At 38.2% G+C, this 25,937-nt stretch overlaps 6 protein-coding genes across 15 annotated transcripts; 3 read left to right on the forward strand and 3 right to left on the reverse strand.

Moving 5' to 3' along the window:
• The first annotated feature begins 19 nt into the window (after positions 1-19).
• On the forward strand, positions 20-4,377 carry LOC105953193 (putative inactive receptor kinase At5g58300). Of its 3 annotated transcripts, XM_088824876.1 has the most exons (4): positions 1,159-1,758; positions 2,004-2,020; positions 2,188-3,539; positions 3,641-4,377. In XM_088824876.1, the coding sequence occupies exons 3-4, from the start codon at positions 2,225-2,227 to the stop codon at positions 4,267-4,269; spliced, it is 1,944 nt and encodes a 647-aa protein (XP_088681002.1). In that variant the 5' UTR covers positions 1,159-1,758; positions 2,004-2,020; positions 2,188-2,224; the 3' UTR covers positions 4,270-4,377. The 3 variants fall into 3 exon arrangements, with proteins under 3 accessions (XP_088681001.1, XP_088681003.1, XP_088681002.1); XM_088824875.1 differs by lacking the exon at positions 2,004-2,020 and having other exon boundaries at positions 20-1,758; positions 2,134-3,539; XM_088824877.1 differs by lacking the exon at positions 2,004-2,020 and having other exon boundaries at positions 1,131-1,758; positions 2,156-3,539.
• A 73-nt stretch (positions 4,378-4,450) lies between these two features.
• Positions 4,451-8,794, reverse strand: LOC105953195 (Mitochondrial ATP synthase D chain-related protein). 4 transcript variants are annotated; one of them, XM_088824880.1, is made up of 18 exons: positions 8,695-8,794; positions 7,925-8,192; positions 7,755-7,799; positions 7,585-7,647; positions 7,426-7,491; positions 7,281-7,343; positions 7,065-7,127; positions 6,902-6,964; positions 6,709-6,771; positions 6,523-6,585; positions 6,370-6,432; positions 6,172-6,234; positions 5,965-6,027; positions 5,802-5,861; positions 5,546-5,686; positions 5,284-5,376; positions 5,078-5,164; positions 4,451-5,047 (listed from the first exon to the last, which is right to left on the reverse strand). In XM_088824880.1, the coding sequence occupies exons 2-18, from the start codon at positions 8,168-8,170 to the stop codon at positions 4,694-4,696; spliced, it is 1,659 nt and encodes a 552-aa protein (XP_088681006.1). In that variant the 5' UTR covers positions 8,171-8,192; positions 8,695-8,794; the 3' UTR covers positions 4,451-4,693. The 4 variants fall into 4 exon arrangements, with proteins under 4 accessions (XP_088681006.1, XP_088681004.1, XP_012832284.2 ...); XM_088824878.1 differs by having other exon boundaries at positions 4,451-5,164; XM_012976830.2 differs by having other exon boundaries at positions 4,451-5,164; positions 8,615-8,729.
• A 164-nt stretch (positions 8,795-8,958) lies between these two features.
• LOC105953205 (ubiquitin-conjugating enzyme E2 5B) lies at positions 8,959-11,933 on the forward strand. Of its 4 annotated transcripts, none has more exons than XM_088824887.1 (5): positions 8,959-9,028; positions 9,153-9,234; positions 9,355-9,482; positions 9,668-9,772; positions 10,778-11,107. In XM_088824887.1, exons 2-5 carry the CDS (start codon positions 9,159-9,161, stop codon positions 10,919-10,921), a joined length of 453 nt encoding a protein of 150 aa, XP_088681013.1. In that variant the 5' UTR covers positions 8,959-9,028; positions 9,153-9,158; the 3' UTR covers positions 10,922-11,107. The 4 variants fall into 4 exon arrangements, with proteins under 4 accessions (XP_088681013.1, XP_088681010.1, XP_088681012.1 ...); XM_088824884.1 differs by having other exon boundaries at positions 8,966-9,074; XM_088824886.1 differs by lacking the exon at positions 8,959-9,028 and adding an exon at positions 9,054-9,068 and having other exon boundaries at positions 9,144-9,234.
• A 4,008-nt stretch (positions 11,934-15,941) lies between these two features.
• On the forward strand, positions 15,942-18,792 carry TH9 (thioredoxin H-type 9). Its single transcript, XM_012976848.2, has 5 exons — positions 15,942-16,283; positions 16,449-16,545; positions 16,674-16,796; positions 18,138-18,260; positions 18,443-18,792. The coding sequence occupies exons 2-5, from the start codon at positions 16,525-16,527 to the stop codon at positions 18,593-18,595; spliced, it is 420 nt and encodes a 139-aa protein (XP_012832302.2). The 5' UTR covers positions 15,942-16,283; positions 16,449-16,524; the 3' UTR covers positions 18,596-18,792.
• Positions 18,793-19,332: 540 nt separating this feature from the next.
• Positions 19,333-23,232, reverse strand: FER (Malectin/receptor-like protein kinase family protein). 2 transcript variants are annotated; one of them, XM_012976825.2, is made up of 2 exons: positions 22,669-23,232; positions 19,333-22,261 (listed from the first exon to the last, which is right to left on the reverse strand). In XM_012976825.2, the coding sequence occupies exon 2, from the start codon at positions 22,211-22,213 to the stop codon at positions 19,559-19,561; it is 2,655 nt and encodes an 884-aa protein (XP_012832279.1). In that variant the 5' UTR covers positions 22,214-22,261; positions 22,669-23,232; the 3' UTR covers positions 19,333-19,558. The 2 variants fall into 2 exon arrangements, with proteins under 2 accessions (XP_012832279.1, XP_012832280.1); XM_012976826.2 differs by having other exon boundaries at positions 19,333-22,299; positions 22,669-22,901.
• A 1,010-nt stretch (positions 23,233-24,242) lies between these two features.
• Positions 24,243-25,792, reverse strand: LOC105953200 (peptidyl-prolyl cis-trans isomerase CYP57). The gene is made up of 2 exons (XM_088824580.1): positions 25,696-25,792; positions 24,243-25,510 (listed from the first exon to the last, which is right to left on the reverse strand). The coding sequence occupies exon 2, from the start codon at positions 25,488-25,490 to the stop codon at positions 24,450-24,452; it is 1,041 nt and encodes a 346-aa protein (XP_088680706.1). The 5' UTR covers positions 25,491-25,510; positions 25,696-25,792; the 3' UTR covers positions 24,243-24,449.
• Between the last annotated feature and the right edge of the window lie 145 nt (positions 25,793-25,937).

Genomic DNA, 25,937 nt, shown 5'->3' on the forward strand with positions numbered 1-25,937 from the left:
CTGGTAATATTTCTTGCAGATACTTCCATGCCTTGATCTATAAGAATGTCAAATATTGGCAAGGAAACAATGACTATGGAGTAAAAAAAAAACAAATCCCTGCTTTCAGTTGCCACTTTTGTAGGTTTCTCTAAGATATCATTTTGTTCATTGGGGGATTTCTTAGAAATGAGGATTATCTATAGATAGGTGGGAAATAATGTAAGTTGAGTAGAAGAGCCGTAACGAATGAAGATTGTTTATATTTCTCCTTTCTTAAGACAAAATAACAAGAAGAAGATTGCATGCACACCCATTACAGGCCAGCTAGTATAAAATTATATGCAAGAAATCATATTAAGATTCAGAAGCTGCACTGCAGCAGTAAAGAGTATCGAGGGCATCGAATTTTGCAGTACCAAATAATCTGTAAGTTCCGAAAGTAAATTGCTTGTATTTTATGCATGATTTAATTGAACTGTTTGTTGTGCTTCTATATCTGTCTTTGTTTTTTTGAACAACTTGTATATTTATCTTGTAGATGTATATAAGTTTCTTGAGATTATTTTCCACAATTTATATAGCAAGGTCAACTAGTAACATTAGATTAAAATTATAGAGATACCTAGTTGGGTTGATGTGAAATCCAACTTCATTTATGTATGCATCTCAACTAATTACTGGTGGCAATATTACTAATGCAAAGAACAACAAAGGGGGCCCTGGTATATAAATAAATAACAAAGTCATATCCATATTTCATCATATAAAATAGATAATTGACTTTCCAATTTTGTAATAATAAAAAAGAAGAAGATCTGTGGCTGTGGCATCATAAGTTTTGCTGACCTGTAGAAGATTTTTTAAACAGAAAATGGTATGTATATTATATATATAGATAAGCCATGTGAAGGGGAATATTGAGAATCGATAGTAGTTTGACTGACCGCATCTAATATCACAGTGGCTCCCAACTCATCATTATTAAGGCATGTGCTCCCTCCTCTCTTATTTATCTTTTATTTGGTGGGCCCCAATGCAAACTTCTTTTTTCTAATTTTTTTTTAAATACCAAACCCCAACTGCCACATATATGCCTAGTCAACTGCTTAACCTATAATAGGTGGAACTCGATTGTCATAAAATAATTTCGTAGTTTCTATTTTGTCTTACGTTTCTTCTGCATGTGGGTTTGGTTTTTCTTTAATCACCGAGTATCAATATTTATATTATATATTCTTGATATGATTAGCTCACTAATAGTTGTTGTGTCTTAACTTAAGCTAATTAACCCACCGTAATGCCAATTAATTATCTCAACCACAACCACTTGTGGACGGACAGGAAATTAGCACCCAATTAAATAAATGTGGAGATTTGTGCAGATCGATCAGTAATCCATCCAGCCAAGTCCGTTTGCTTGACGACGAAGAAGCCCTAAAAGAGAAGTAGTAGTTTCAAGAAAAGGAAATCTTGATTTCTCTTTCATGTTTATTAATTATATATATTGCAACAACAGGCTATAGTAGAAGCTTGATAGATATGCCAGAAGAAAAAGAAAGAAAAAAAGAAAAAAAAAGTAAAAGTGGGAAGTATAAATAGAAAAGTGATAAACAATGCCGTTGGGGTTGGATCAGCTAGCTGATATTGGACGTTGAGATATATATTCTATCATGTTTATAATTATGATGGATGACTACTACTGAATACTGATGACTCTCTTCTCTCTCAGATTTCATTTCTCCCACAAGCCTAGCCTAACAACACTACTTAATTAAGGTGCTCCATTTCCACCTCTCTCTCTTTTTCTATTATTTCTGTATTTCTGTATGCGTTTTGCTTTATGTTTCTTGTCTGCTCCACTTAACAGCATATCTCGGAGTTTGTCTGATTTCTTGCTTACTAATATTTTGCCTTTTGTCTTCACAACAACAATGGCTGCTTCTGCATGCATATATATATGTGTGATCAACTGGAACTTTAACTTTTCTCAAAAATAATTAATCATGGATTTACTTCTTCAGGTCGTACCAAATCTACATTCTTGCTTAGAAAATATATAGTTTTACCCCAGTAGCTAGTTTTTGTACACGAATTTAGACCTTATACTCTTCTACATACTTATAATTTGCTTACCATCTGTACATGTTGAAGGATACTATGCTGTTTCCTCCAGCAATCGTCTTTGGATGAAAAGAGGTTCCTAATTTCTTCCAAACTTGGTCAGTCGTCGAAGAACAATATAATGAAGCTATTTCTGCATTCCTCATTCTCCATATGGTGTTTCTTCTTCTTCTACCTATTTCAAGTGCCAAAAATCACTGCAGACCTCAACTCAGACAGGGAAGCCCTTGTTGATTTCGCTGCCTCTGTGCCTCATGCTCGAAGACTCAACTGGAAAAACACTTCTTCTATTTGCAGCTCTTGGTCTGGAGTCACTTGCACTCCAGACGCCACTCGTGTAATGGCACTTCGCCTGCCTGCACTCGGACTTATCGGTCCCATTCCTGAAAACACATTAACTAGATTGGATGCCCTCACCACCCTCAGCCTTCGGTCCAATCACCTCAACGGTCCTCTTCCATCCCATCTTCTCTCTCTACCTTCTCTCCGATACATTAACCTCCAACAGAACAACTTTTCGGGGGATGTCCCCTCCTTTTTCTCTTCACAGCTCAACGTCATTGATTTTTCCTTCAACTCATTAACGGGGAATATCCCTCTCACTATGCTAAATCTTACACATCTCACCACTTTGTACCTCCAGAACAACTCTCTTTCCGGTTCCATACCTGATCTCAACCTTCCAAAGCTGAAGCAGTTGAACCTCAGCAATAACCACTTTAACGGTTCCATTCCATCTCACTTACAGACGTTTCCTCCTTCTTCATTCACCGGAAACTCTTTCTTGTGCGGTACACCCCTCGATAACTGCCCTTCATTACCACCTTCTCCTTCTCAAGATTTTATTCCACCTTCTCCTTCTCAAATCCACACCCCATTTTCTCCGATAATTCCTCAAATGCACAAGTCCACGAAAAGTTTAAGCAAAGGGACTGTAGTTGCAATTGGAGTAGGTGGTGCTGCAGTGCTATTTCTTGCAGCTTCAGCAATGTTTGTGTTCTGTACAAAGCGTAAGATGACTGTTAGTGGTGGATTGCTAAAAGGAAAACCATTCCAAGGAGGGAGACGTGAGACGGCCAATGAAGAATTCGGGAGTGGGGTACAAGAGGCCGAAAAGAACAAGTTGATATTCTTTGAAGGATGCTCATTCAATTTCAATCTTGAGGATTTGCTGAGAGCCTCAGCTGAGGTGCTGGGGAAAGGAAGCTACGGTACAACCTACACTGCCATCTTAGAAGAAGGAACGACTGTTGTGGTGAAACGGCTTAGAGAAGTTGTTGCTGGGAAAAAAGAATTCGAACTACAGATGAAGACCATTGGGATGATGAGTCAGCATCCTAATATTGTCCCACTTCGAGCTTATTACTTCTCCAAGGATGAGAAACTCCTTGTTTATGAGCATGTCCCACGTGGCAGCCTCTCCACCCAACTCCATGGTACTTACTACTAATCTTGCTCTCATTTCAATTACTAACATGCATGAATTTGAATTTGAATTTGAATTTGAACTCCACGTCGTATAATATTTACATTACAGGGAACAAGGGGAGTGGAAGGTCTCTTGATTGGGAATCGAGGGTCAAAGTTTTACTAGGAGCAGCCAAGGGAGTGGCTTACATTCATTCTGCTGCTGGTGGTGGTGGTAAATTGACCCACGGAAACATCAAATCTTCAAATGTCCTACTCACTCAAAACTCCGATGCTCGTATAACAGATTTTGGTCTAATTCCTGTAATGGGAGGAATCCCTGGTATTCCATCTAGAGGTGCCGGTTACAGAGCACCGGAGTTGGTTCAAACAGGAAAATCAACTCAAAAGTCGGATATTTACAGCTTTGGTGTTCTGATACTGGAATTGCTCACAGGCAAAGCTCCGGTTCAGCCGATGGGACAAGATGAGGTTGAAGATCTACCGAGATGGGTCCAGTCCGTTGTGAGGGAGGAATGGACGGCTGAGGTTTTTGATGCTGATCTCATCAAGTATCATAATAATAATGAAGAAGAAATGGTTCAAATGCTTCAGATTGGTTTGGCGTGTGTGGCAAAGGTGCCAGAGATGAGACCTGCAATGAGTGAAGTTGTTAGGATGATTGAGGAAATCCGGCTTACTGATTCTGAGAATCGAACATCATCCGAAAAGTCCAGGAGCACTAGCCCAGCATCTTAGAGAATCTCCACATATTTATTTATCCAAACATAAAAACGGTCTTCACAAGTTTCAGATGTAATAATAATAAGTTTATTCCAATACTAGTAGAAAGTGTTTGATTGTTCACCACCGTATTCACTAGATTGCTTTTATTGTATGTTTCAAGTTTAATTACTACACAGTCAAAAGATTATTATGATTAAAATAAAAGAAAATTGGTTAATTCAATTGTTTCCGACATTCAAACATATCTTCTAAATAGTTTAAAATAAAAAATGTATAAACAGATCTAGATAGCTTTTTCTGGACCTGTTATCTCTGTATCGACCTACTAGAAAACTGTGGGCGTGATCCTATTTGGACCGGTTCAAAATCTCTCGAGTGTCTGCTTTGTATACAAAAATAGATATAACTATAAACGCCCATGGATGGGATTCATCAATCATCCATATTTGGCAGTGTTCTTATCAACTAAATCAGCTCCGCTAACATATCTAGCAAAAAAAGATATTAAACGGAACGGAGCACCAATCAACGGAGCATCCGTGAGTCCTACACCTTCCTTGTCATCATTCTCCAAAACGGGTTCCTTAATTTCTTTCTCATTTAATGGAATTTGCACAATTTCATCAGACTCCATTATTTCCGAAGAATTTGCAAGTCCGGGGCTATGACTAACATTGACAAGTTGAAGGTTCCTCTGATCTTCGATCATGACATCTTCCAAAGACTGGGTGCTGCCTGAGATAGGCCGCAGTACCTTGTTAGCTTCAGCTCCAACTGCTAAATCAGGTTCAAGAGCAGCTGAGCCATTATCAATATCAGTAAAAGCCACTGGAACAGAGGTAGCAGAGGAAAAATGTTCTTTCGCTACACCTCGTTGGTCAAGCTCAGCATACAACAACTCATTCACCTGAACAATATAACCGTTATGTGGCTCCCATGTATATTTATTTAGTTGAACAAAACCTTGTGCATTTTAAGTTGTTCCAATCGAATGCTACTTGAGGCAATCACAGTTTGGCAGCTTACCTTGTCAACAAGCTCTGCATTTTGTGCAACAGATTCCCCAACTGGTTCACGTGCATCTTCTATATGGTAGTTAACTTCACCATCTTCGGAAGTCTGAATCAGAAACAAAAACATTACCAAGAATCATGTCGACAACCCAACATAAAAAAAATAATAATCATAATAATCATAAAAAGAGGAAAAGTATTCTTTCTTGAAAAGTTGAGTCTCAAAGTAAAAATCACATTCGAGAAGCCCGAAGACGGAGGATATATTATATTACCACTTTGTTGTCCATAGAGGAGTGAGGAAAATCAGCGGTGGTATCAAGATTTTTGTTCTGTAAGTTTAGACTGGAAATAATCTGAGTCAAATGTTGTGTTTCTTCTAAAAGACTCTCCCTTGATTGCTCCAGCTCCATCACCTGCCAGACTCTGACATTAATTAATACCCACTAATTTGGAGAAAAAAAAGGCTAAATGATAGAAATCTAATCAAAGTATTTAATTATTATCAATTTATGCTGCTACGGTCGTTACCTGAGCTCCCAAGTTGGTGTTATCCTTAGTCAGGCTGGCAATCGATTCCTTGGCTGAGTCCTGTCATAGTTCGTACAGAAAATCAGTGTCTTCATAATTATCTCAACTGAGCAGTTAGAAATGGAAAAGAATGATATCCATAAAATATAAAAGGTAGTTTCACCTCTTTGAGGATCCACGTATCTCTTTCTCTTTCCATCTGTGTTATCTTCTCTTGCAAGCTCACCTATATTTCATGAATTACGTCAATTAACTAAACCACCCTAGTTTCTATTTGCTATAAAATAGTGAAGACCCAAACATCAGAAATTGGAAGAGAAAACAATTTGATGATTATTTCTTTATGAAGGTAAGGTAAGCCCACACGTACCATTTTCAAATGCAAAACTGCAGCTTCATCCACCAATTGATTGTTTTTTTCTTCAAAATCGGCCTGCAATTTTACAAGTTTCAGGGAACAGTGAACTATCTGCCACACTGCTGGCATAAAAACTGATACTGATTAAATAAGAGTGATTGTGCCGAGTCAAGCTCAAGCTTTCAATACAATTTGAAATTTGATGTTCACCTCTTTCTGCATCCAAGAATCCTTTTCATCCTTCAGCTGTTGAATTTCAATGTCTAGACTAGCCTAAAAATATGCACAATCATTAGAAAACCTTTGGAAATACAAGGGAACAAAAATTGAAGATATACACAAGTGGAGTATAATAAAAATTACCTCTTTCTGCAGGTGAGCATCGATTTCCCCTTGTATTTGTTGAATTTTATGTTGAAAGCTGCCCTGTAAAAGACTATAAAATATCAGCTACTTCCAGAGAAGTGTAATAATCACTTAGAAAAAGAGAGTTGTAAATCAGCAAGAAATTGCTCTTATCTAATCTTCTGCTTCTATAATATAAATTACCTCTCTCAGGATCAATGCATCATTTTCCTTTTCTAAATGTACAAGTTTCTCCTTTAGGCTAGCCTGTCCAAATCAACATGTCATTATTTTATATTTTATTTTAAACATGATCCTGCAACAAAATGATGGTACTATTTTCATGTATATTATGAACCACTTTCTGTCTTTATATTTTAAATTGATGCATTCTCACCTCTTTCTGTTTCCAGGAATTCTGTTCATCCTTCAGGTGTTGAACTTCGGTTTCTAGACTAGCCTAAAAAATATGCATAATCATTAGAAGACCGTTATAAGATTAGGATGCACAAGTGATCCAAAAGATTGGCCTTACCTAATCTTTCTATAATAAAAATTACCTCTTTCAGGATCAATGCACCAATTTCCTTTTCCAATTGTACAAGTTTCTCCTTCAGGCTAGCCTGTACAAGTCAACATTATCACAAACTGCTTCGAATTGCTTGTACAGATATAGGAAATTAGAAACTTGTAGCATCCATCAACAGTTGCAACGGACACCAATTTCAATTCCTCTAAATTTTTTTATTTTTTATTTTTTCTCAAATTTTCACTACCTCATTCTGCATGGATGCATTCTTTTCATCATGTAATTGTTTGATATTTTCTTTCTGACCAGCCTGTGAAAGAAGAAATAGTCATTACATCCTCAGGAAAAAGAATAAATTAGGTCATTCACACACTATAATTTTGAATATGTACTAGCTCTTCTTGTGAAATTTTGTCCTTTTCCTTGAGCAACTGCTTAATTCTCTCGTCAGTGGAAGCCTGTAAAACCACATGACAAGATGCTGAGTAAAAAAAAGAAAAAAAGATCCAAAGTAGTAGCATGCTCAAACAAACAGTGCAAATTTAGGATACCTCTTTCTCTATCCGAGCATCCTTTTCAGCTTGAAGTTCTTTAATTTTGTCTTGGAAACTGGCCTATATATAAACCTTTAGGTTAGTAGGTGTTTTTGAAAGACGTAAACACAAGAAATAAAATGATAAATAGTGAATCATAGGACTAGATAGATCAACTTTGTCCGTACCTCTCTGTCAAGCCAGTATTGTTTCTCGACTTGAGCTAAATTTGCCTGTATATGAAGTGAATAAAACAAGAGGAACAAACAAAGTGACACAATCAGCACTTTAAGGAGGGATACAAACAAATTCAAGAATGTTCAGTTGCATAAATACACGGAAATGAAAATAAACTTACTCCTCTAGTGCCATTAGCAAGTGGTTCATCCCTATTAGCAAGTAGGTCCCCTCCAACATCATTTGTCTCATCAACAATCCCTGATACTTGACCATTATTATTATTCTGTTCTATCTCCGGATCATGAATCTGACCATTAGAAGTTGATTGCCCGGCCCCTACGTCAAGTGTGACACTTTCTATTGGTTTAGTAGCTTGCTTATTCTTCTTCTTCCTGTTTTTCTTCTTCTTCTTGTCTTCCTCCATTAGTCGATAAGGTCAAATATTGCTAGTAAATAATTAATTATATTAGCAGCATGAATGTGTAAGCCTCAGAATATTATTAACAGAAAGTTGTAAGGATGATGGATTGGAAATTTGAGCAAGCACAATTTTTGGCACACAGACTCCAAATAAAACCAGTGTAATAAACAGGCATTGAATCAAAATAACAGAACAGTTGGGGTACTCTGTAACAAACTAATGAACTGAGCACGTAAGTTTCCCCCAAGCCATATAAAATTCACACCTTTCCTAAGTCTCTTATGTGCTGGATACATACGTGGAACCAAAACAGATTAAAGACAGAACTTTACCTAACAAATCCCCCATTTTCAGACAAGATTAGTTCGATAACAAAACAAAAAATCAAATGCACATCATTGGTGTTATCGCAATAATAGTTAAAAGAAAAATCAAATCGAGTGTTACCGTGAAGATATATTAATCGAAGTGAATTGAAGTAAATATGTATCCAACGCAAATATGAAAAGAAAAACAGAGAGACATACGGTCAAAGGAAGAAGCTTCTGAATTGTGATTTGGACAAGTGAGAATGAGATTTGGGGTGGGAAGAGAGTGCAAAATAAAGAATAAAAATGGAAAAACGTGTAATAATAATTTATATTAATACTCGATTTAATAATATGTCTTAGAAATTACATTTTGGCCCTCTCCAACAATAATCTCTTTGGGCCATTTTGGGGATTTGCATTAAAAAAAATATATATAAAAGAAGAGCAGGAAGGGGCAACAGAAACGAAAACATGGGGAGCACGAAAGGAAGGAAGCAGTCCATTTCCGAGTCATCTCATCGCCCCTTCCAATCTACTCCTCCCTCCCCCGGTAAGTTTGAAGTTTGAAGCTCTTTTCCCCGGCTTTTACTTCTTGGGTATTCCCTTCCCTCAATTATTTCATTTCATAATTCATACTGCTTTTTTTTTTTTAATTTTCTATCGACTCGTTGAAGTGATTGATGGCTTCAAGGCGTATCATTAAGGAACTGAATGATCTGAAGAAAGACGACTCAGCTAATAATCCTTTCAACGCTGGTTCCTACTCTTTACATCTCTTACTTTTTGCTTTTATTTCTCTCAACTTATGCTGCTTTATAAATTAATTGGGGACTGATTTACTATTACTGTATGACCGATGGATTTTACATGTTGCAGGTCCTGTTGCTGAAGACTTGTTTAACTGGAAAGCAACCATCACGGGGCCCGCAGACAGCCCTTACTCTGGAGGTTTATTCCTTGTTGCTATCCGCTTCCCTCCTGACTATCCCTTCAAGCCCCCCAAGGTGTGATTTTTTTTCTTTTCTTTTTTGAACTCTTTGTTTATAATGAATGTTGAATTCTTGATGAATGACTCAATTGATAGTTTGTGGAGGCATTGTATCATTTAACCTGCTATGTATGTATGTATGTATGTATGTATCAGAATTATATATTATTCTTGAGAATTCAAATGGTCTCTCATTTTTAGGTTACTCTTAAGACCGAGATTTTTCATCCCAACATCGATGAATATGGGAACATATGCCTCGACGTTCTTAAAGAACAATGGAGCCCGGCAATTACTATTTCCAAGGTATAACTTCTTTTTTCTTTTAATCTCGAGCTTCCAATTTCCTCTTCTGAGATGATGATGCCAATTATTAAATATACTTTCCAAAGGTTTTTATATTACTTACCGCCTCATCCCTGGTACGTGTACAGAACACGCTTATAATGAGGAAACTCAAATGCAATGTCTAATAATAGGTTTTATATATAGAATAAAATCAAGTGATATATAACAGAACCTACACTTGAAGAAACATATACTAAATCATTATAAATAACAATAGATTGTGCACTTGTCTTAACCTATTACAGGTATTTCTGCTTCAAGTGTTTACAGAAATTTGGCCACATTAGTTGGCTCTTAGGATTACACCACTTTAATTTCATATACATTTGGAACACTAGCCAATTTAGAGTGGGAATTGGTGAAATTGTTTCTTTCCTGTTTTCTTTTAATTTGCATGAAATTTTCAGCTCCAGCTCTGACTGTAGCGGATTTTAACATGCAATGTTTTTGTTGGCTATTAAACTTAATAACACATATATTGGAAATGAAGTTCACAGAATCAGCAACAGAAAGCTTGAGAACATGCATCGTTGTAGATGAAGCATTTAGGTTAGGCTTCTTCTAGCTAGTTACCAGGATCAGTCAGACTCTACTTTTGCTGCTTGAATTGAAGATTCTCCTGTGGTAAATTAATGCCCCTAACCAAGAGCAGAACCTCCTTTTTCATACCTCTTTATTTGTTCGAGAAATGCACCACCTCAACCCATACATCTTAGATTATCCGATTCGTTCCTTCCTTAAACCAAGAACATAAAAGAGAACAACATCAGTTCAATCCAAGAATCATTGGGCAGCAAAGATAGAGGATGTAACATGATTATTTCCAACGAAAACAAGTAATAAGTGACAGACAGGGTTCGTAAGAGAGAATTTAACTTCATTCATGCTCCACAACTCTATCAAGACATGGGCTACTTCGGAACATAATAAAAAGACCTTATAAACGTTGTTTTTCTCTTGCAGGTGCTGGTATCAATTTGTTTGTTGCTGAGTAATCCAAATGCTGATGAACCACTTATACCTGAGATAGGCAACATGTATAAGACTGACAGGGCCAAGTACGAGTCCAATGCCCGTGGTTGGACACGGATACATGCTATGGGATAGAGAGAGAGGTGTCAGTGTCACAGTCATTGTATTATAAAACTTTGAATTTGGATCTATTTGATTCCCTGTAGCATCTTATTCCCATGATGTGTTTGTTTGTCTTGTAAAATTTGCCATTCCTAAATTTTCTATGGTGCTATTAAGTATTAACCAACCAGTTAATGTATCTCAGTCCTTTTATTTTGATTTAAGTTTCTCAAAAGAGTAGTCACATTAGATCAGAATGTGGGTAAATTCTAGCCTTTTGGAATTTATTATTGACTCTGTTTTGAAGTTATATGAAAATTATTTATAATTTCAGTAACTTCAAAATTCTATAAAATATTAAAATTCTTGTGTAGGAAAATTATTTATAATTTTGAGTAACTTCAAATTTTTATAAAATATTAGAATTCTTATTTAGGAAAATTTCAAAATATTAGGAAAAAATTCAGAAAAATGTATTTTCTTATACAAATGTAGAAAAAAAACAGGACAAAGCTTTTTTTGGGCGAAAAAAAAGGAAAGTAAAAATGAGGGTGCCGGGTGCTGAGGAGTTGAGGAGGTTTTCTCATTGGAAATTAACGTCTTTAAATACAGGAAATGGAATAGTTTAAAAATAACTTCAGGGGGTGCGGGGCCTGGTTACACGCGCCTTGTCCTACTTATTAGAACCGATGTGTGTAGCTTCGTAGGTATGAGAATGTGTCTGGGATTTTCCTTTTCTATTTTCACTTGGTATTGTTTTTTTCTTCTAAATTTGTTGATTATTTTTCCAGCTTAGGTGTACTGTCTGCGTTGGGGTAATTTTTTTATCGACTCGTTCAAGTGATGGGGCTTCAAAGCGTATCCTCAAGGATCGACCCTCCTACTTGCTCTCTAGTGCTGCTGGTACTTCCACTTGGTGCTTCTCTTTATCGTTTATAATTTTTTGTTTGATTGCATTAGACATCAGTTAGGATTGACAGGTGAAATTTGATGATGATGATTATATATATACATGCTATGGGATGACACACTGAGAGAGAGAGAGGTGTGACAGTCATTGTATTATAAAACTTTGAATTTTTGTGGATCTTATGTATGTCTCGGAACTCCAATATTAACTTGTCCGTGCTATATGTTTGGTGAATTGTTGCTGATTATGACCGTGCTTCTGTTCGATATACCTTTTGTGATTATCTTCTTATTAAAATAGAATGCAGTCTCATGTGATGACACCATGACAGATGGATTTTACATGTTGCTGTCATGATCATCCATTCAACCCCCCAAGGTGGTCTTTTTTTCCTTTTTGAACTCTTTGTTGTTTATGCATTCTGGATTCTTGATGAATGATGCAGTTGTATCCATTAAGCCGTGACCCAACAACTAAAGAGGATATCGCCGACACAAATAACACTTGAGCAAAATGATTCTTGGACGAGATATGCTAATGCCTAACAGTATGGCTCTTATACAGCAGCCTATTGAAAGGCTAATTTTATTGGATCCTTCCACGGAAAAAAAATGGGGCTTCTGAAATATTTATAGACTAATAATATAAGCTCGTGCTTTGTGATTGTTGATCTGTTAATTATCATCTCTTGAGAATTCTGGTTATGTTTTTCCATCTTGAGAATTAAAATATTTTTTTTTTTTTTTGATCGGTAAATGTGAAATATATAGATCAAAACGGACTTTACAAATACACTGGGCATACCCAGGCAGTGTAATCAAAAAAATATATATCAATGCCTATACATGAACAAGACCCCACAGGTCAAGTGCAAACCAAAGATCAAAAAGGGTCAAGTGCAAACCAAAGATCAAAAAACAATCAGGGATGCACGATTTGCAAAGCTGATTGCGGAAACAAGGCAAAAACCGTCTTGTAAACGAGTATCTTGATCTTACGCACCATCTCAGTAATCCTAGGCGTCTCGTTCTAAAAAATTTTCCGATTGCGAGCACTCCAAATCTGATAAACGGTGCAAGCAAGGGCCACCTTCTTCGCTTTTTGCCGCCAACATGAGCCACGAGCCTCCTTCTTCAGCCATTTCAAAGCACTCTTGAGCGTAGTTGCAGCCCGAGGGAAGCCCATCCATTCCCGAATAATGCTCCAAATGTTGTAAGTAAACGTGCATCCGAAAAACAAATGCACCACAGTTTCAGGCTCCGTACAAAAAATGCACGACTTTTCAACCTCCACGTGCTTGATTCGATTCCTGGTCTTGAGCCTGGACAGAATACCAAGCCACAGAATAAACGAGTGTTTCGGTGTAACAGTTGGACACCAGACCACATTAGCCCACGGACGAGGAGCAGCCCTCGGACGAAAACAATCATAAGCAGCGGCAGACCCCTTGCCGGGCAGACCATACCATTTGGTCAAATTAGCGATTGCCAACTCCTCCGACCCAAAATGCAATCGGATCTGATCTCGAATAGAAGCCAGGTATTTAATAAAAGCTGAGTCTTGTCGGCCCGGAACCCATTCCCAAACAGATTGTTGCCGTAAATATACACAATTAACCCACCGAACCCACAACGAGTCCTTCTTGGATTGAATCTCCCACAGATTCTTCGTAATAAGGGCAGCATTCCAAGCCCCTAATTCTCTCAATCCAAGACCTCCCTCGGTCTTCGGAAGGCAACATTTCTTCCATGCCACGGACGCTCCTGCCTTTCCCCACAAAAATGCACGGCATAATTTAATAATTGCGGTTCTAACCGTGACCGGGATGGAGAAAATAGAAAGCCAAAAACATTCCACGCCTTGTAGGACCGCTCGAATTAACTCAGCCCGACCCGCATAAGAAAGCGAGGCCCCCGTCCAGGCATTAATATAAGCCAAGATCTTGTCAAGCAAAGGCCCATACTGCACAACCTTGAGACGTGCTGCAGCCAAAGGGATACCAAGGTACCGAAAAGGCATAACTCCCTTAACCAAGTGCGTCGTTTGCTGAATATCCTCGCCCTGCTGCTCGGAAACCCCCGCAAAATAGATATTTGATTTGAGCACATTAAGTTGCAGCCCCGATTTCGCTCCAAAATCTTTCAAGCAATCCATGAGCACTTGAACCGACATAGGATCTCCTCTAGCCAGGAGCATCAAATCATCCGCATACGCAAGATGCGTAATCTTCAAAGGACCACATTTCGGGTGGAAATTAAAGTCGGGATTGTCGGTAGCCTTGGCCATCAGTCTCGAGAAATATTCGAGACACAAAATAAACAGATAAGGTGATATCGGATCACCTTGTCGCAGCCCCTTCTTCCCTTTGAAAAATCCATGCAAACCGCCGTTAATGGAAAGAGAATAGGATGGAGTCGAAACGCACTCAACAATCCAATTAACGAACAGCGGTGGAAAACCCAACCCTTTCAGCATATCAAAAAGGAAGTCCCAACTAATCGAGTCATACGCCTTCCGAATATCAATTTTAATAACACATCGAGGAGAAATTCTTTTTCGATTATAATGTCGAAGCAGCTCCTGCATCAAGTGGATATTATCACTTATACTCCGCCCTTGAATGAACGCCGCTTGAGCCTTGTCAACAATCGAATCCATAATCGGCGCCAATCTCGCTGCAAGTACTTTCGTAATTATCTTGTACACGACATTGCAGCACGCAATCGGCCGAAAATCTCCCACCGAAGGAGAGTGGCTTCCCTTCGGCACAAGAGAGATAAAAGAATTATTTAACTGTTTAAGCAGGAATCCGTTGCCTTAAAATATTGTCTCATTCTTAGGTTGCCTTTTAAGACCAAGGTTTTTCATCCGAATATCGGTATTAATGGACGCATGTGTTGATATTCTTAATAGACAGTGGTCCCCTGCACTTACCATCTCGACGGTATAATTTTTTTTCTTCCTTTTTAATCTCGAGGTTCATGCTTTTGTCTCTTTTATCTTCTGAAGTGATGGAAACCAAATGAATTATAAATATCTCGCGAGGTTTTTATATTTCTTATAGCCTCATCCCTGTTGTACAAACATGCTTACAACGAAATGCACGTTACGTCTAGTCGAGTAATGTTATTTCATTACTTTAAGTTGATACTATGTGTGGTTTCCTGGATGACTTAAAAAGTTTTTGGAAGTGCAACCTAGTGTATTCCTCAAAAATGTTGTACTTAATTATGAGTTGTGTATTAGTTAGAAGTTCAATAGTACTCATGGATGAAACTGAATCGTACGTCTGTATAGGAGTCTTATTGTTATGCAATTTTATGCTCTACATAACCAAAGTCTTCCCTCCTCTATTCATATTGCCTTCATTAACTATTAGCCCCTGAAATAATACATTTGGTATATCAGTGTTTTAGTAAGCAAGAACGGAATCTGTATTCAATTAATAAAGAAATAATGGACACGAAATTGAATTATCGTATGAAGCAGGTGCGGTTCTCGATTTGTTCGTTGCTGTGCTGACTGATCCAAATGCTGGTGAAGCAGTTGAGCCTGTGATATCCCACATGTGCAAGACTGACACCGCCAAGTACGAGTCCTCTGCCCGTGGCTGGACTTGGTATTATGCTATGTGATGATACTCCAAACCTGCCCTTTCCCTTAAATAAATATAGAATATTTATGATGTATATATGTGCATGAAATGAAGTATGCTGTTTCAATTTGCTTTAAAACATTTATGATTTAGAATGTGGTAACTGTTTTTGTGGAATTGATTAAAAAAAAAATTCGCTGACTGAGTACGCGGTTGGTTTCGTAATCTACTAGAGTTGACGAATTTTACAAGAAATAAATTCAAACTTGTGTGTATACCACCAACTGATGGAAGAGGGAACGATATTATTGTTTAATGCACGTGGTGAAAACACATTTACCTGCCAACTCCATTTCGTAATCACTAATCAGAATGTCTAGAAAAATCTTTCAGACCAAGTTTGTGAAAGGAATTGGCAGGGAGAGAATTAATTAATTAATTAATTAATTAATAAAAAGATGTTGAATTAAATGAATGATAGTGGGTTTGGAACAAAAGATGCGATGCCGATTATTAAAGGCACATAAGTACAAAGTTAGCAAAGGAAGGCAAACGTGGGTGTGGGCCGCATACATGCCTGCCTGTGTTGGCCATTCATATACAATACAATTCTTATTTCAATTCCAATTTCAATTCCAATTGCGTGGAGGAGGGAGAGAGGTGTATTATTTCAATTCTTACTCTTTCTAGAAATTGTTGTTAAATTGGTGGCGGAATCTTCTCCCTCCTTCACTCCCTCAGCCGTCGCAATTTATTTCATTCCGCCCCAATTCAACCAATATTTTTCTTCTGAAACCTCATTTTTCCCCCAAATCTTAAATCATTCCAACCTATATTTTCTTTTTCGATTATCAATTCCTCCTCAACCTCTAATATTTTCAGCCGCAAAGGTATTTATTGATAAATAGCATCTTTTACTTTTAATGGATCTCAAACCTGGCCCTTATTCATCCCACTTGTCAATTGCGATGCGTATCTGTGATCACATATTTACTGTTTTTTTAATTCATTTTTAGTCTGATAATTCCTTTTTTTTCCCCCCCTTCCCTCCATAGTTACAGAAATCTAGCGATTAACAAAAAGGTTGTGTTTTGGTCTTGGGTGGACATTCAGTTTCTACAAGACATAAAGATGGGGAGCTGCTTAGCTAAGGTATGCATTTGTTCTCCAATTTCAAGCTTCTTTTTTTTCTTTCCCCTTTACTTTTTGCTTTTACTTGCTTGCTGTAGTTGGATATTCTTTCCGTTTATCTTCATCAAACTACTTCTGTTATGATGCAGTCTACTAGTGATGGAGATGATTCTGAACATAATGTCGAATTTGCTGGTGGAAATGTGCAACTCATTACAACCAAGGAAAGTTGGGAGCAAAAGCTGGCAGAAGCAAAACGAGACGGAAAGATCGTAAGCATTTATTTCATGCTTACTTTTCCTCTTTTATGTTAATCATAGAAATCTTTATGATTTGAGGTTTTTAATCCACTGTGATTATTTCAATCATATCGTAGTAGTCAGCCTGAGATTGTGTTATGCTACAACATGCTTACTAATACATGCACTCACTAATGAGTTGTTCTCTTCTCTGCTATTAGAATTGCATCTACTACTATATCTCGAGGTAAATCTTCACTGGGATTTCTTAAACAAAGGGAAACACTTTTAATCTTTTGTTTTCTGCAATCACATGACTTACGTAGCATTCAAGGTCTCTTTCCTCTGCATGGGTTGAATCTTCTTGCACCTCGTATTTGTTAAAGACGCTTCTCCCACGATATTCTTTGTGGTGAGTATGCAACTTTGGCTGCTAGTCCTAGCTATCAGATAGTCAAAATGGATTTATTAGCTATCCATCATACATCAGAAATTATTGATGGTATACGAAAGTGAGTCACATGCTAATGAAGAGAACAAAATGTTCAGTTCATCTCATGATGCTTAATACACTCTTGCCACATCTCTACTCCTTTCTCACTTCAAAAGTTATAAGTCACCTTTTTCTTCTTCTAAGAAATGTACTTTAAAGATGTTATAGCCGATACACTAACATTGATTATGATTAAATTTTACTCCCTTCGTGCCAAAATAATTGACGTTTTGGGGTCGGTGCACATTTATTAAGAAAACTAATAGATATGCATGCATTATAGGGAATAAAACATATAAATGACTAAACGACCCTTCTCAGTAATCGTCCCTCCATTAATCCTCGAAAGGCAAATTTGAGAAAAGTGCAATTACTGCATAGTCAACATGTATCGTATTTATTACTTGCCATTTCATTTTTGGAAGGCCATAACTTAAGGCTCTATCTACCAAGATGTACTTTTTCCCCCTAAAATCCTCCAACCCCTTCCACCAAGGACTTCAACTTTGTTTCTTCCGAGCACAAATACTTCTCACTTAGAATACTATAGACACCAATTCCATCATTACTTCCCACCTACAAATGTGACTTATGGGTGTTGCATGTATCAGTAATTATTCGGAGGAAAGTTATACCTTGTGGTTGTTTTTGCTATTGCACCCTATGCACCAGTGTTTTTAACTTCCGGTCATGTCATCTTCATGCTAGTAAGAGTGGAGTGTGTGGAAGAATATTGGCTTGGCCGACATTACTGATGCCAGATCTAACCTCCCAAAATAACTCCAGTACACTCCTGTGGTTCCTAGAATTCGCTCTAAGATGGAATATTTTACGAATTTAGACAATTTTTTGCTTCCTAACATGGATTTATTACATGTCAGGTGGTTGCCAATTTTAGCGCGGCATGGTGTGGCCCTTGTAAAATGATTGCACCTTTCTATGTTGAGCTGTCTGAGAAACACCCTTCACTAATGTTTCTGACAGTCGACGTCGACGAACTTACTGTAAGATACTCTGCTTCTTATCAATCTGAAATGACAAAATTAAGACTTGTTGAGAAGTAACTCTGCATTGTCTATTCAAATTAAAAAAAAAAAAAAAAAACAAAAACAAAAAAAAAAGAGAGAGATCATAAACTAAGTTCCATTATCGGAAGTAAGCTTATGGATATTGTTCTTTGCTTCAGGAATTCAGTACAACATGGGATATTAAAGCAACCCCAACCTTCTTCTTCCTTAAAGACGGACAACAAGTTGACAAACTCGTTGGAGCCAACAAGCCAGAACTGCAGAAGAAGATGATTGCCATACTAGATTCGGAGAACCCATGTGAGACATAGTTTTACGGTTTTGAGCCAGACGGTGTTACTACTTGATCTTTGCATTTTACCTCCGTCTATCTATTATATGTGTACAATTGTAAAGTTAAGTGACGTTATTGCATGGATTTGTTTGTTCCAGAAACCTCGAGTGAAGCTCCTAAATTCCTTAAACGATGTAATGTGTTGCAAATTAAAGATTTTCTGCTTGTGTTGAAGTCCATATTTGTCTTCCCTTCCCTCCTAGTATTTACCTTTTTTTTCCAGCATTTAAGTAGTAATGTCTGAAGACTTTGCAGTAGCATGTATGTTTTCTGATGAATGAGAGGATGAGAAATGATTGACTTTATATGGGTTTTAACATTTGAATATCTTATCTAGACCAAGACCATAATAATTTAAACTGGTCTGAAATTATTCGGAAGCCAAAGGAATACTTCTAAACATCACGGTAAGCACGTCTGTAGGAGCACCTTCCAGGAAAGGAAAAAAAAAGGTCAATTTTAATTATAATATTATCTGGATGTGAATGAATGATTCATCATTCACTACAGAAGGTAAGTTTACTTTTGAAAAGAAAACAGCTGCCGACCAACCATTACCGACTTCGTAATATAAATATCAGCCAAATCCATCCTTTTCAGTTGAACAACTGTTCAACCTTTTACCTGCTCCTATATGTTTTCCCCAATCGTAATTAATGGTACCATAATGCACTTTAAATATATCATACATATATAAGCATTAGGCACCAAACAAAATAACAAATATTTGTCACACATCTTTGAATATAATACAACTTATACAAGGTTCCAGTAAAACACATCAAAAGAAAATACTCAAGTAAAAAGAATAAATAAAAGGACAAAAAAAAAAAACTCTTGCCGTGGTTAATAGGACTAAAAAGGTACGGTGGCTTCCTTCATCGTCTGTGTCTGTAGTAGGAACCCGATGAACTTAAACACAAATGTAGGTAATATGATTTTACCTCCCTTTAGGATTCATTATCTGAGAAAAGACAGCACTTGGAGTAAGCCCATCAGAGTCTTCACTTGCAAGGCTACGGCCACCAATACTCATCGACATTCCACTGCTTTTCGAATCCGTAATATTTCCATCAAAACCCAAAGAAGAATCCGGATCCTTCTTCCCACCCTTGCTTGTAATCTCGTACGATTCAATGTCCATTTCTCCAAGAACCCCCTTTCCACTTTCCTCTGCACTCTCCTGTAGCTGCAGAGCAAACTCAAGGTTCCACAAAACATCTCCCATGGAAGGCCTGTCTGTCCCTACGTCAGACACACACTTCACCGCTGTCTCGGCAAATTTCTTGAAACACTCTGGTGCAATCTTTCCTTTCAGATAAGGATCCATCATCTGCTCCAGTATTCCCTTCTTATGACAGTGCTGGGCCCACTCCGCCAAGCTCACTTGTTCTTTAGGAAGTGTAGGGTTCAAAGCTGGCCTAGCACATATTATCTCGAAAAGTACAACTCCATACGAGTACACGTCCGATTTCTCCGTGAGCTGCTGCCGCCTGAAGTACTCTGGGTCCAAATACCCGAAACTACCCTTCACCACTGTGCTGACATGTGTATGATCGAGCGCGGGCCCCGTTTTCGAAAGGCCGAAATCGGAAACTTTCGCTACCCATTTCTCGTCCAATAGGATGTTAGTGGTCTTGACATCGCGGTGAATTATAGTATGCTTAGCACCGGTGTGGAGATAATGCAATCCACGAGCTGCGCCTATGCAAATCTCGAGCCTCTGCTTCCATGGCAATGGTGGCTTTTGGGTCTTGTACAGATGCTCACGAAGGGTTCCGTAAGCCATGTAATCGTACACAAGGATCATCTCGGAGTTCTCCTCGCAGTATCCTATGAGAGAGACCAAGTGACGGTGGCGAAGTTTTGACAGCATCTCGATCTCGGTTTGGAACTCGTGCACCCCCTGGTCTGAGAGTGGGTTCCCACGCTTGATTGCCACCTTGGTGCCGCTGTCGATTTCTCCACGGTAGACTTTGCCGAAGCCTCCGACACCGAGCAGGAGAGATTCGTCGAAGTTATTCGTGGCGGCCTTGATCTCAGCGATTGAAAAGTGGCGGCAGAGATTTGACGGGAGGGTTGAGGCGTAGCTTCCGGTGGTGTTTGTCTTGGCGGAACCCGAAGAATGCGAGTTTCCGTACAGAGACAGAGGCAGCCAACCGTCACTCGTGCTGGAATCCTTCTTTTGCATCTGCCTTCGGGAAATAACACACACGCACAAACCGAGAAGAAGAATTGCAGCGATCCCACCACCAACACCTCCTCCTATAATAGCTTTGTGGTTTTTACCAGAGCTTGAGGACTGCTGAGGCGAGGTGTCAACCGGTACCGGAGGAAGTGGGTCCGGATTTGGACCGGCAAGATTGCCACGAGGGTCGCTCACTTTAAATATTTCAACTCCATTCAAGATAGCATCATAGTACTGGGGTTTCAATGCAATATTAGGATACAAAGCAAGCCAAAGCAGTTGCTGTGGAGGCCCAGTCGGAACAAAGACAACATAATCCTTGTGAATGGGAATCCCATTTTTGCCGCCGCCCCAAGCAATCACATCTGCCTCCTTCTCCGCCGTCTGATTACCCATAAAGATAATAAAAACTCTTTGGTTCACTTTAGTAATAACATCAGTTATCTCACAGAAGTGGAGCCTAACTAAGTACGAGAAGCCAGTATCGACATTAAACTGCCAAGTTAGATTGTAGTTCTGGTTAACGGCTGTAGTCGGACCCATCGATCTCAAAGTACGGTACACATCAATCGGGGCAATGTAGCTCGGCGATCCAGAAGGGTATCCAACGGTCACATTCGAATCAGGAACCTCCGTAACACCATTTGCAGCACCGTATATATAGCTTGAATCGTCGCGCCACGATCTAAAGAGACCTGTATCGCGAGAGGGTGAAATGTCGTTTCCGCCCACATTCAGCCGGTAGACATTCTCGAGTGCCGTACCGTTGTCGATATTGAAGCCAGTGGTCTGACCGACGACTTTTACGGTCCCGTCTGTACTGTAAATATCGGGATGCGATACGACCTCTATGCCGTTCACAAATGCGTACGAGTTGGATGTGTTGGGCGAAGGGGTGAATGTGACATTCAACACTTCGGACGGAATATTCATGGAGAACTCCTTCATTATGTAATCGTAGTTTAGAGCCTCGGTTGTTTGAGAGGCGCTGAAGTTTTTCATGAGAGTGAATGATCCGGAAGTTACCGAGAAGATAGCATTGGAAGCTTCTAAACCATTATAGGTCGCTGGATAGAAATAGAGACGGACAAATTTGCGGCCGGGGGCAACAGGGAAACTGTAGGTGAATTCGGATTGGAAAATTCGAGCGGTCATGTAAGGAACTTCTGGGACTGATGGCTTTTGGGTAGCTGCTGGGGAAGTTGAAGATTTGGTTGTAGACAATGCGAACTTTGACCCGATATCTGATGTCCATTTTCGACCGTCAGGATCGGTGGAATCAGGGGGGCCTCCACAGTTCAAGAAAAACTGATCCGTTGCTACATAATCAGCTGCTGATATTATTTCAACGCCCAGTAATACCACCAACAGAAAACTGAGAGCAGATATAAGCCAAAGTTTCTTCATAGATGATGGGATTGATAATCCCAGAGAAAAAAAAAAGCCACTCAAGTTCTGGAAAAAATGAAATGAAACAGTGTGAATTCCGTGACCTGAATATAAATCAGATAAACAGATCTAAAAAGGTGCTCAGAAATCTCAAAAGGAAAGTATAAACATATAAGAAAAATATGGACAAGAACAATGCACCATTTTAAGCCTCTTAACTAATTCACACATATCCAAGTTCAATAACATAAACTAGGGCTATTTGAAGATCTGATGGAGTACAGAATCAAAAAGTAAGGTCAAATTGAACAACAAGCACGGGCATAAACGAAGAAATTATCTCATAACAAAGACTTGTGGGAAATTTTGATCAGATCCACGAAAACCCAGCTCAGAAAGCAATAATTTCCGAGGGATTAGTAGAAACTCATCCTAGTTCGAACATGAACAAGTTAAGAGAGAAGAATAATTACCTCAAAGATATCAGCACTTTAGCACCGAATATGCAAACTTCATTTGCACATAAATAAAGAAAAAGGCTCAAATATTACCAAGCTTATTACTTCCGATCAGAGAAATGCTTGTGATTGGAAAAGGTTGCGAGTTTGAGTTGAAGTTTAGAGAGAGAAGAGAGAGAGAGAGAGAGAATTAAAAGAAGGAAAGGGTGGAAGAAGTGGTTAAGCTGGTAATATACAATGATCTGCTCAAGTTTCAGGACAATAATAGAAAATGTTTAGACAATAATCAACTAGTTAATTAATTGATTACCTAATGTTGAATTACCGAAAAGCCCTCTGCACTGCACAGTAAATTATCAAATGTCAATTAAGAATTACTAGTATTAAAACTTATGAAATGCTTTGACTAAGTTGAATGTTTAGGACAGCGTCAAATAAAACTCTGAAATTGATCCATCTCTATTCAGTAAGAAAGTGATTTTAAAATAATAAAATAATAACGATAATAATATTATTATTATTTATTAGATATTTAGTGAACGCGTGGGAGGTAGCTTTGGTTAACGCGTTTGTGGCTCCACTTTCATTTTGCCACATAAAATATATATTTGACATAAGTGTGTGAATATAGGTGAGAATGAGTTGTACAAAATACAAAGGTTAGTAGTATGCGCCAGAAGATGTGGACCCATAATTAATATTAATATTAAGATTTTCTTTATTTCCTTGAATACAGTTTAAATAAAATAAAATAGGATAGAAGGAGGCAATCACGTTAGGGGTGGGTCCCACTATAAATTCGGTGCATCGAAGCTGGCACCCCGCCACGAACCACTGAAAATGATCGCCTCCCCCTCCCTCCCATTTTTATTAAATTCATCTTTCCTAATTAGTACCCAAATATTACATTTTCAATTTTATTTTTTTATCAAATACTACTAGTTTTATTTGTCTCGGAATGATAATAATTGTGCATTATGGATTGACAATTGGTTGAAAGTTGAAAAATTTGAATGCTTATTTTTGTCATTCTAAAATAGGAAATATATATGGTATTTAAAGAAGTTTATGATAGGCAAGAGATGACAAATTTCTCGAAGAAGCAAAACATTCTACATGTTCTTCACCTATTCTCTACTACACTCTCAACTGTAATTATTATTTATGAAGAAAACTATCAATCTCAAATGTTGATCAGTTCAATGTATTTGGTGTTTAGGGTTCACTGTATTAATAATATTCTTTCCATAATTAGGGGATTAATTCAATGTGATAAAATAACTTTAGCTACTCTACCAGACTAGCATATAGAATTGGGAATTTATGTAAATAACTTTTGCTGCAAATAGGAAAGCAAAGGCCCAATAATTAGATAATATATAACAACAGGAAGAAGTGGGCTAACTGATAGGCCCAATTATAATACATATATATGGGCTGATTATACCACAACCTTGCTTTCAGATGATTTGTTAAGGTTGTTGTTGCTGCTTTACTTAATTTAATTTTACATATCTACAAACTTCATTTGGCTGCAGTGTTATTGTAGTTCTGAAATGGCGAACGATTTCCAGTAAACAAGCGAAACGTTAATCAATCGAAATCAGATATGATAGTGTATCGTCAATTGACTCCAAAAAAACACAACCTTTGTTTCCAAATGTTAATAGTAAGAAACTGAAATTAGTTCTCAAGTAAGAGATTTTTTTTTTCCAGAAGAGGGTCGGGGGGTCATTCATGCACTAGATAAACTTCAAAATAACCCCATTCGGATTGAACTTTAGGTCAAGTCCCATTCAATCTGATCCATGGAATTTGGTTGACTTGAATCTGTCAAGTTTGGCAAGAACATCATCTTCATTCTCCTTACGAATGCGTTTCTTCTGCTTGTGCATCTGTCTATCTCCAAGCAACTGTAAACCAGCATCATCTGCAATATCAGCAGCCCTGCGCTTTGCCCTGAATTCAGACCCTATTCGTTTTTTCATCGACAACAATTTTCTCCAAGCAACTGTAGATGCTATAACACGTTCATGCGCATCAGCCCACTCCTTCTTATTTGGTGCATCATCTTCTTTCACCATTAATAATTGCACATCCTCTGTTTTTTGGCCTTGATCATGGTTTTCGTTCAAAACATCACGACTACTTGTTATTCTAGTCTTGACAAGTAATTCCTTGTCATCTTGTTCAGCTTCTTCTCCAAATGAAAGCAAGTTCAACTTTTTTGTAACCTTCTTCTTCTTCTTCTTCTTCTGCTCCGTTTCTTTCTCCTCAGAGGAATCGAAGTTTGGGTGCATTAATATTCTCCTTGGGACAATGTCATCAAATGGATTCCATAACACCTCAACTGAGAGTATCTTGGGAAGTGGATCCAGAGTGGGCCTATCATCTTTACCAGTCTCTAATTCACCTAACCCTAACACATTATACATTGAATCCCCAATTACTTTACCAAAAATAGTATGCTTCTTGTCAAGCCATTCACAGCGATCGAGGGTTATAAAGAACTGGCTCCCATTAGAATTAGGTCTGCCAGCGTTGGCACATGCTACCAAACCCCTGTGGTTGAATCTGAGACGAGAATGAAATTCATCGGGAAAAACACCGCCGGGATATATACTCTGACCGCCTTCTCCGGTGCCGGTGGGATCACCTCCTTTAATTACGCGGTGGAAAACGGTGCCGTCATAGTAACTTTCGAGGCACAGCTGCACGAAGTTTCGGACGGCCTTAGGAGCCTCCTTGGGCCAGAGCTCGATTTCAACAGAACCGTACGACGTCGTCAATAACACCTTACCCTTCGTCGCCGGCTCGGATACATAAATCGTCGACATTTTCTTATATCAACGAACAGCTGAGTTAGGGTTTCAAAATAAAGGTCAAAAGCAAATGGATGAGAAATAGGATCGTGAATATTGTTGATCGAGGAACAGATTTATCAAAATCATCCGACTCAGATATATATATATATAAACAAAGTGGGGGGAGTTTGAATTTTAATTGATAAAAAAAGCGGTGTTCATAATTAACAAGGATTACCTCTGGCACAGCAATTAGGATTGTGATGCGTAAATTATTAATGATAATATGTATAAATTCCTTGTGTGTTGGAGGCCCATAAAGATAATAACTTTAGAGGAAGGCCCATAAAGATAATAACTTTAGAATTGAATTTAGAAGAACATCGTTTAAAATTTAAATTATGTGGGTTTGTTTTTTTGGAGTCAAGTTCCAGTTCCACCAAACGGTGTCGTCAGCATCCAGTTTAATCCAGAAGGCCA

The sequence above is a fragment of the Erythranthe guttata genome, chromosome 10, assembly GCF_056151865.1.
Source record: "Erythranthe guttata isolate IM_541 chromosome 10, IM_541, whole genome shotgun sequence".
Taxonomy (NCBI): Eukaryota; Viridiplantae; Streptophyta; class Magnoliopsida; order Lamiales; family Phrymaceae; genus Erythranthe; species Erythranthe guttata.

What these genes read in the sequence shown, in the direction of transcription:
- LOC105953200 (XM_088824580.1), bottom strand. Translation starts at nt 25,490, where the DNA reads ATGTCGACGATTTATGTATCCGAGCCGGCGACGAAGGGTAAGGTGTTA.
- LOC105953205 (XM_088824887.1), top strand. Translation starts at nt 9,159, where the DNA reads ATGGCTTCAAGGCGTATCATTAAGGAACTGAATGATCTGAAGAAAGAC. An exon ending in TAATAATCCTTTCAACGCTG is followed by an intron (nt 9,235 to 9,354) that starts GTTCCTACTCTT and finishes TACATGTTGCAG; the next exon opens with GTCCTGTTGCTGAAGACTTG. An exon ending in ATCCCTTCAAGCCCCCCAAG is followed by an intron (nt 9,483 to 9,667) that starts GTGTGATTTTTT and finishes TCTCATTTTTAG; the next exon opens with GTTACTCTTAAGACCGAGAT.
- FER (XM_012976825.2), bottom strand. Translation starts at nt 22,213, where the DNA reads ATGAAGAAACTTTGGCTTATATCTGCTCTCAGTTTTCTGTTGGTGGTA.
- TH9 (XM_012976848.2), top strand. Translation starts at nt 16,525, where the DNA reads ATGGGGAGCTGCTTAGCTAAG. An exon ending in TGGGGAGCTGCTTAGCTAAG is followed by an intron (nt 16,546 to 16,673) that starts GTATGCATTTGT and finishes GTTATGATGCAG; the next exon opens with TCTACTAGTGATGGAGATGA. An exon ending in TCGACGTCGACGAACTTACT is followed by an intron (nt 18,261 to 18,442) that starts GTAAGATACTCT and finishes TCTTTGCTTCAG; the next exon opens with GAATTCAGTACAACATGGGA.
- LOC105953195 (XM_088824878.1), bottom strand. Translation starts at nt 8,170, where the DNA reads ATGGAGGAAGACAAGAAGAAGAAGAAAAACAGGAAGAAGAAGAATAAG. An exon ending in TTGCTAATGGCACTAGAGGA is followed by an intron (nt 7,800 to 7,924) that starts GTAAGTTTATTT and finishes CTTCATATACAG; the next exon opens with GCAAATTTAGCTCAAGTCGA. An exon ending in ATGCATTGATCCTGAGAGAG is followed by an intron (nt 6,586 to 6,708) that starts GTAATTTATATT and finishes AGTCTTTTACAG; the next exon opens with GGCAGCTTTCAACATAAAAT.
- LOC105953193 (XM_088824875.1), top strand. Translation starts at nt 2,225, where the DNA reads ATGAAGCTATTTCTGCATTCCTCATTCTCCATATGGTGTTTCTTCTTC. An exon ending in CCTCTCCACCCAACTCCATG is followed by an intron (nt 3,540 to 3,640) that starts GTACTTACTACT and finishes TTTACATTACAG; the next exon opens with GGAACAAGGGGAGTGGAAGG.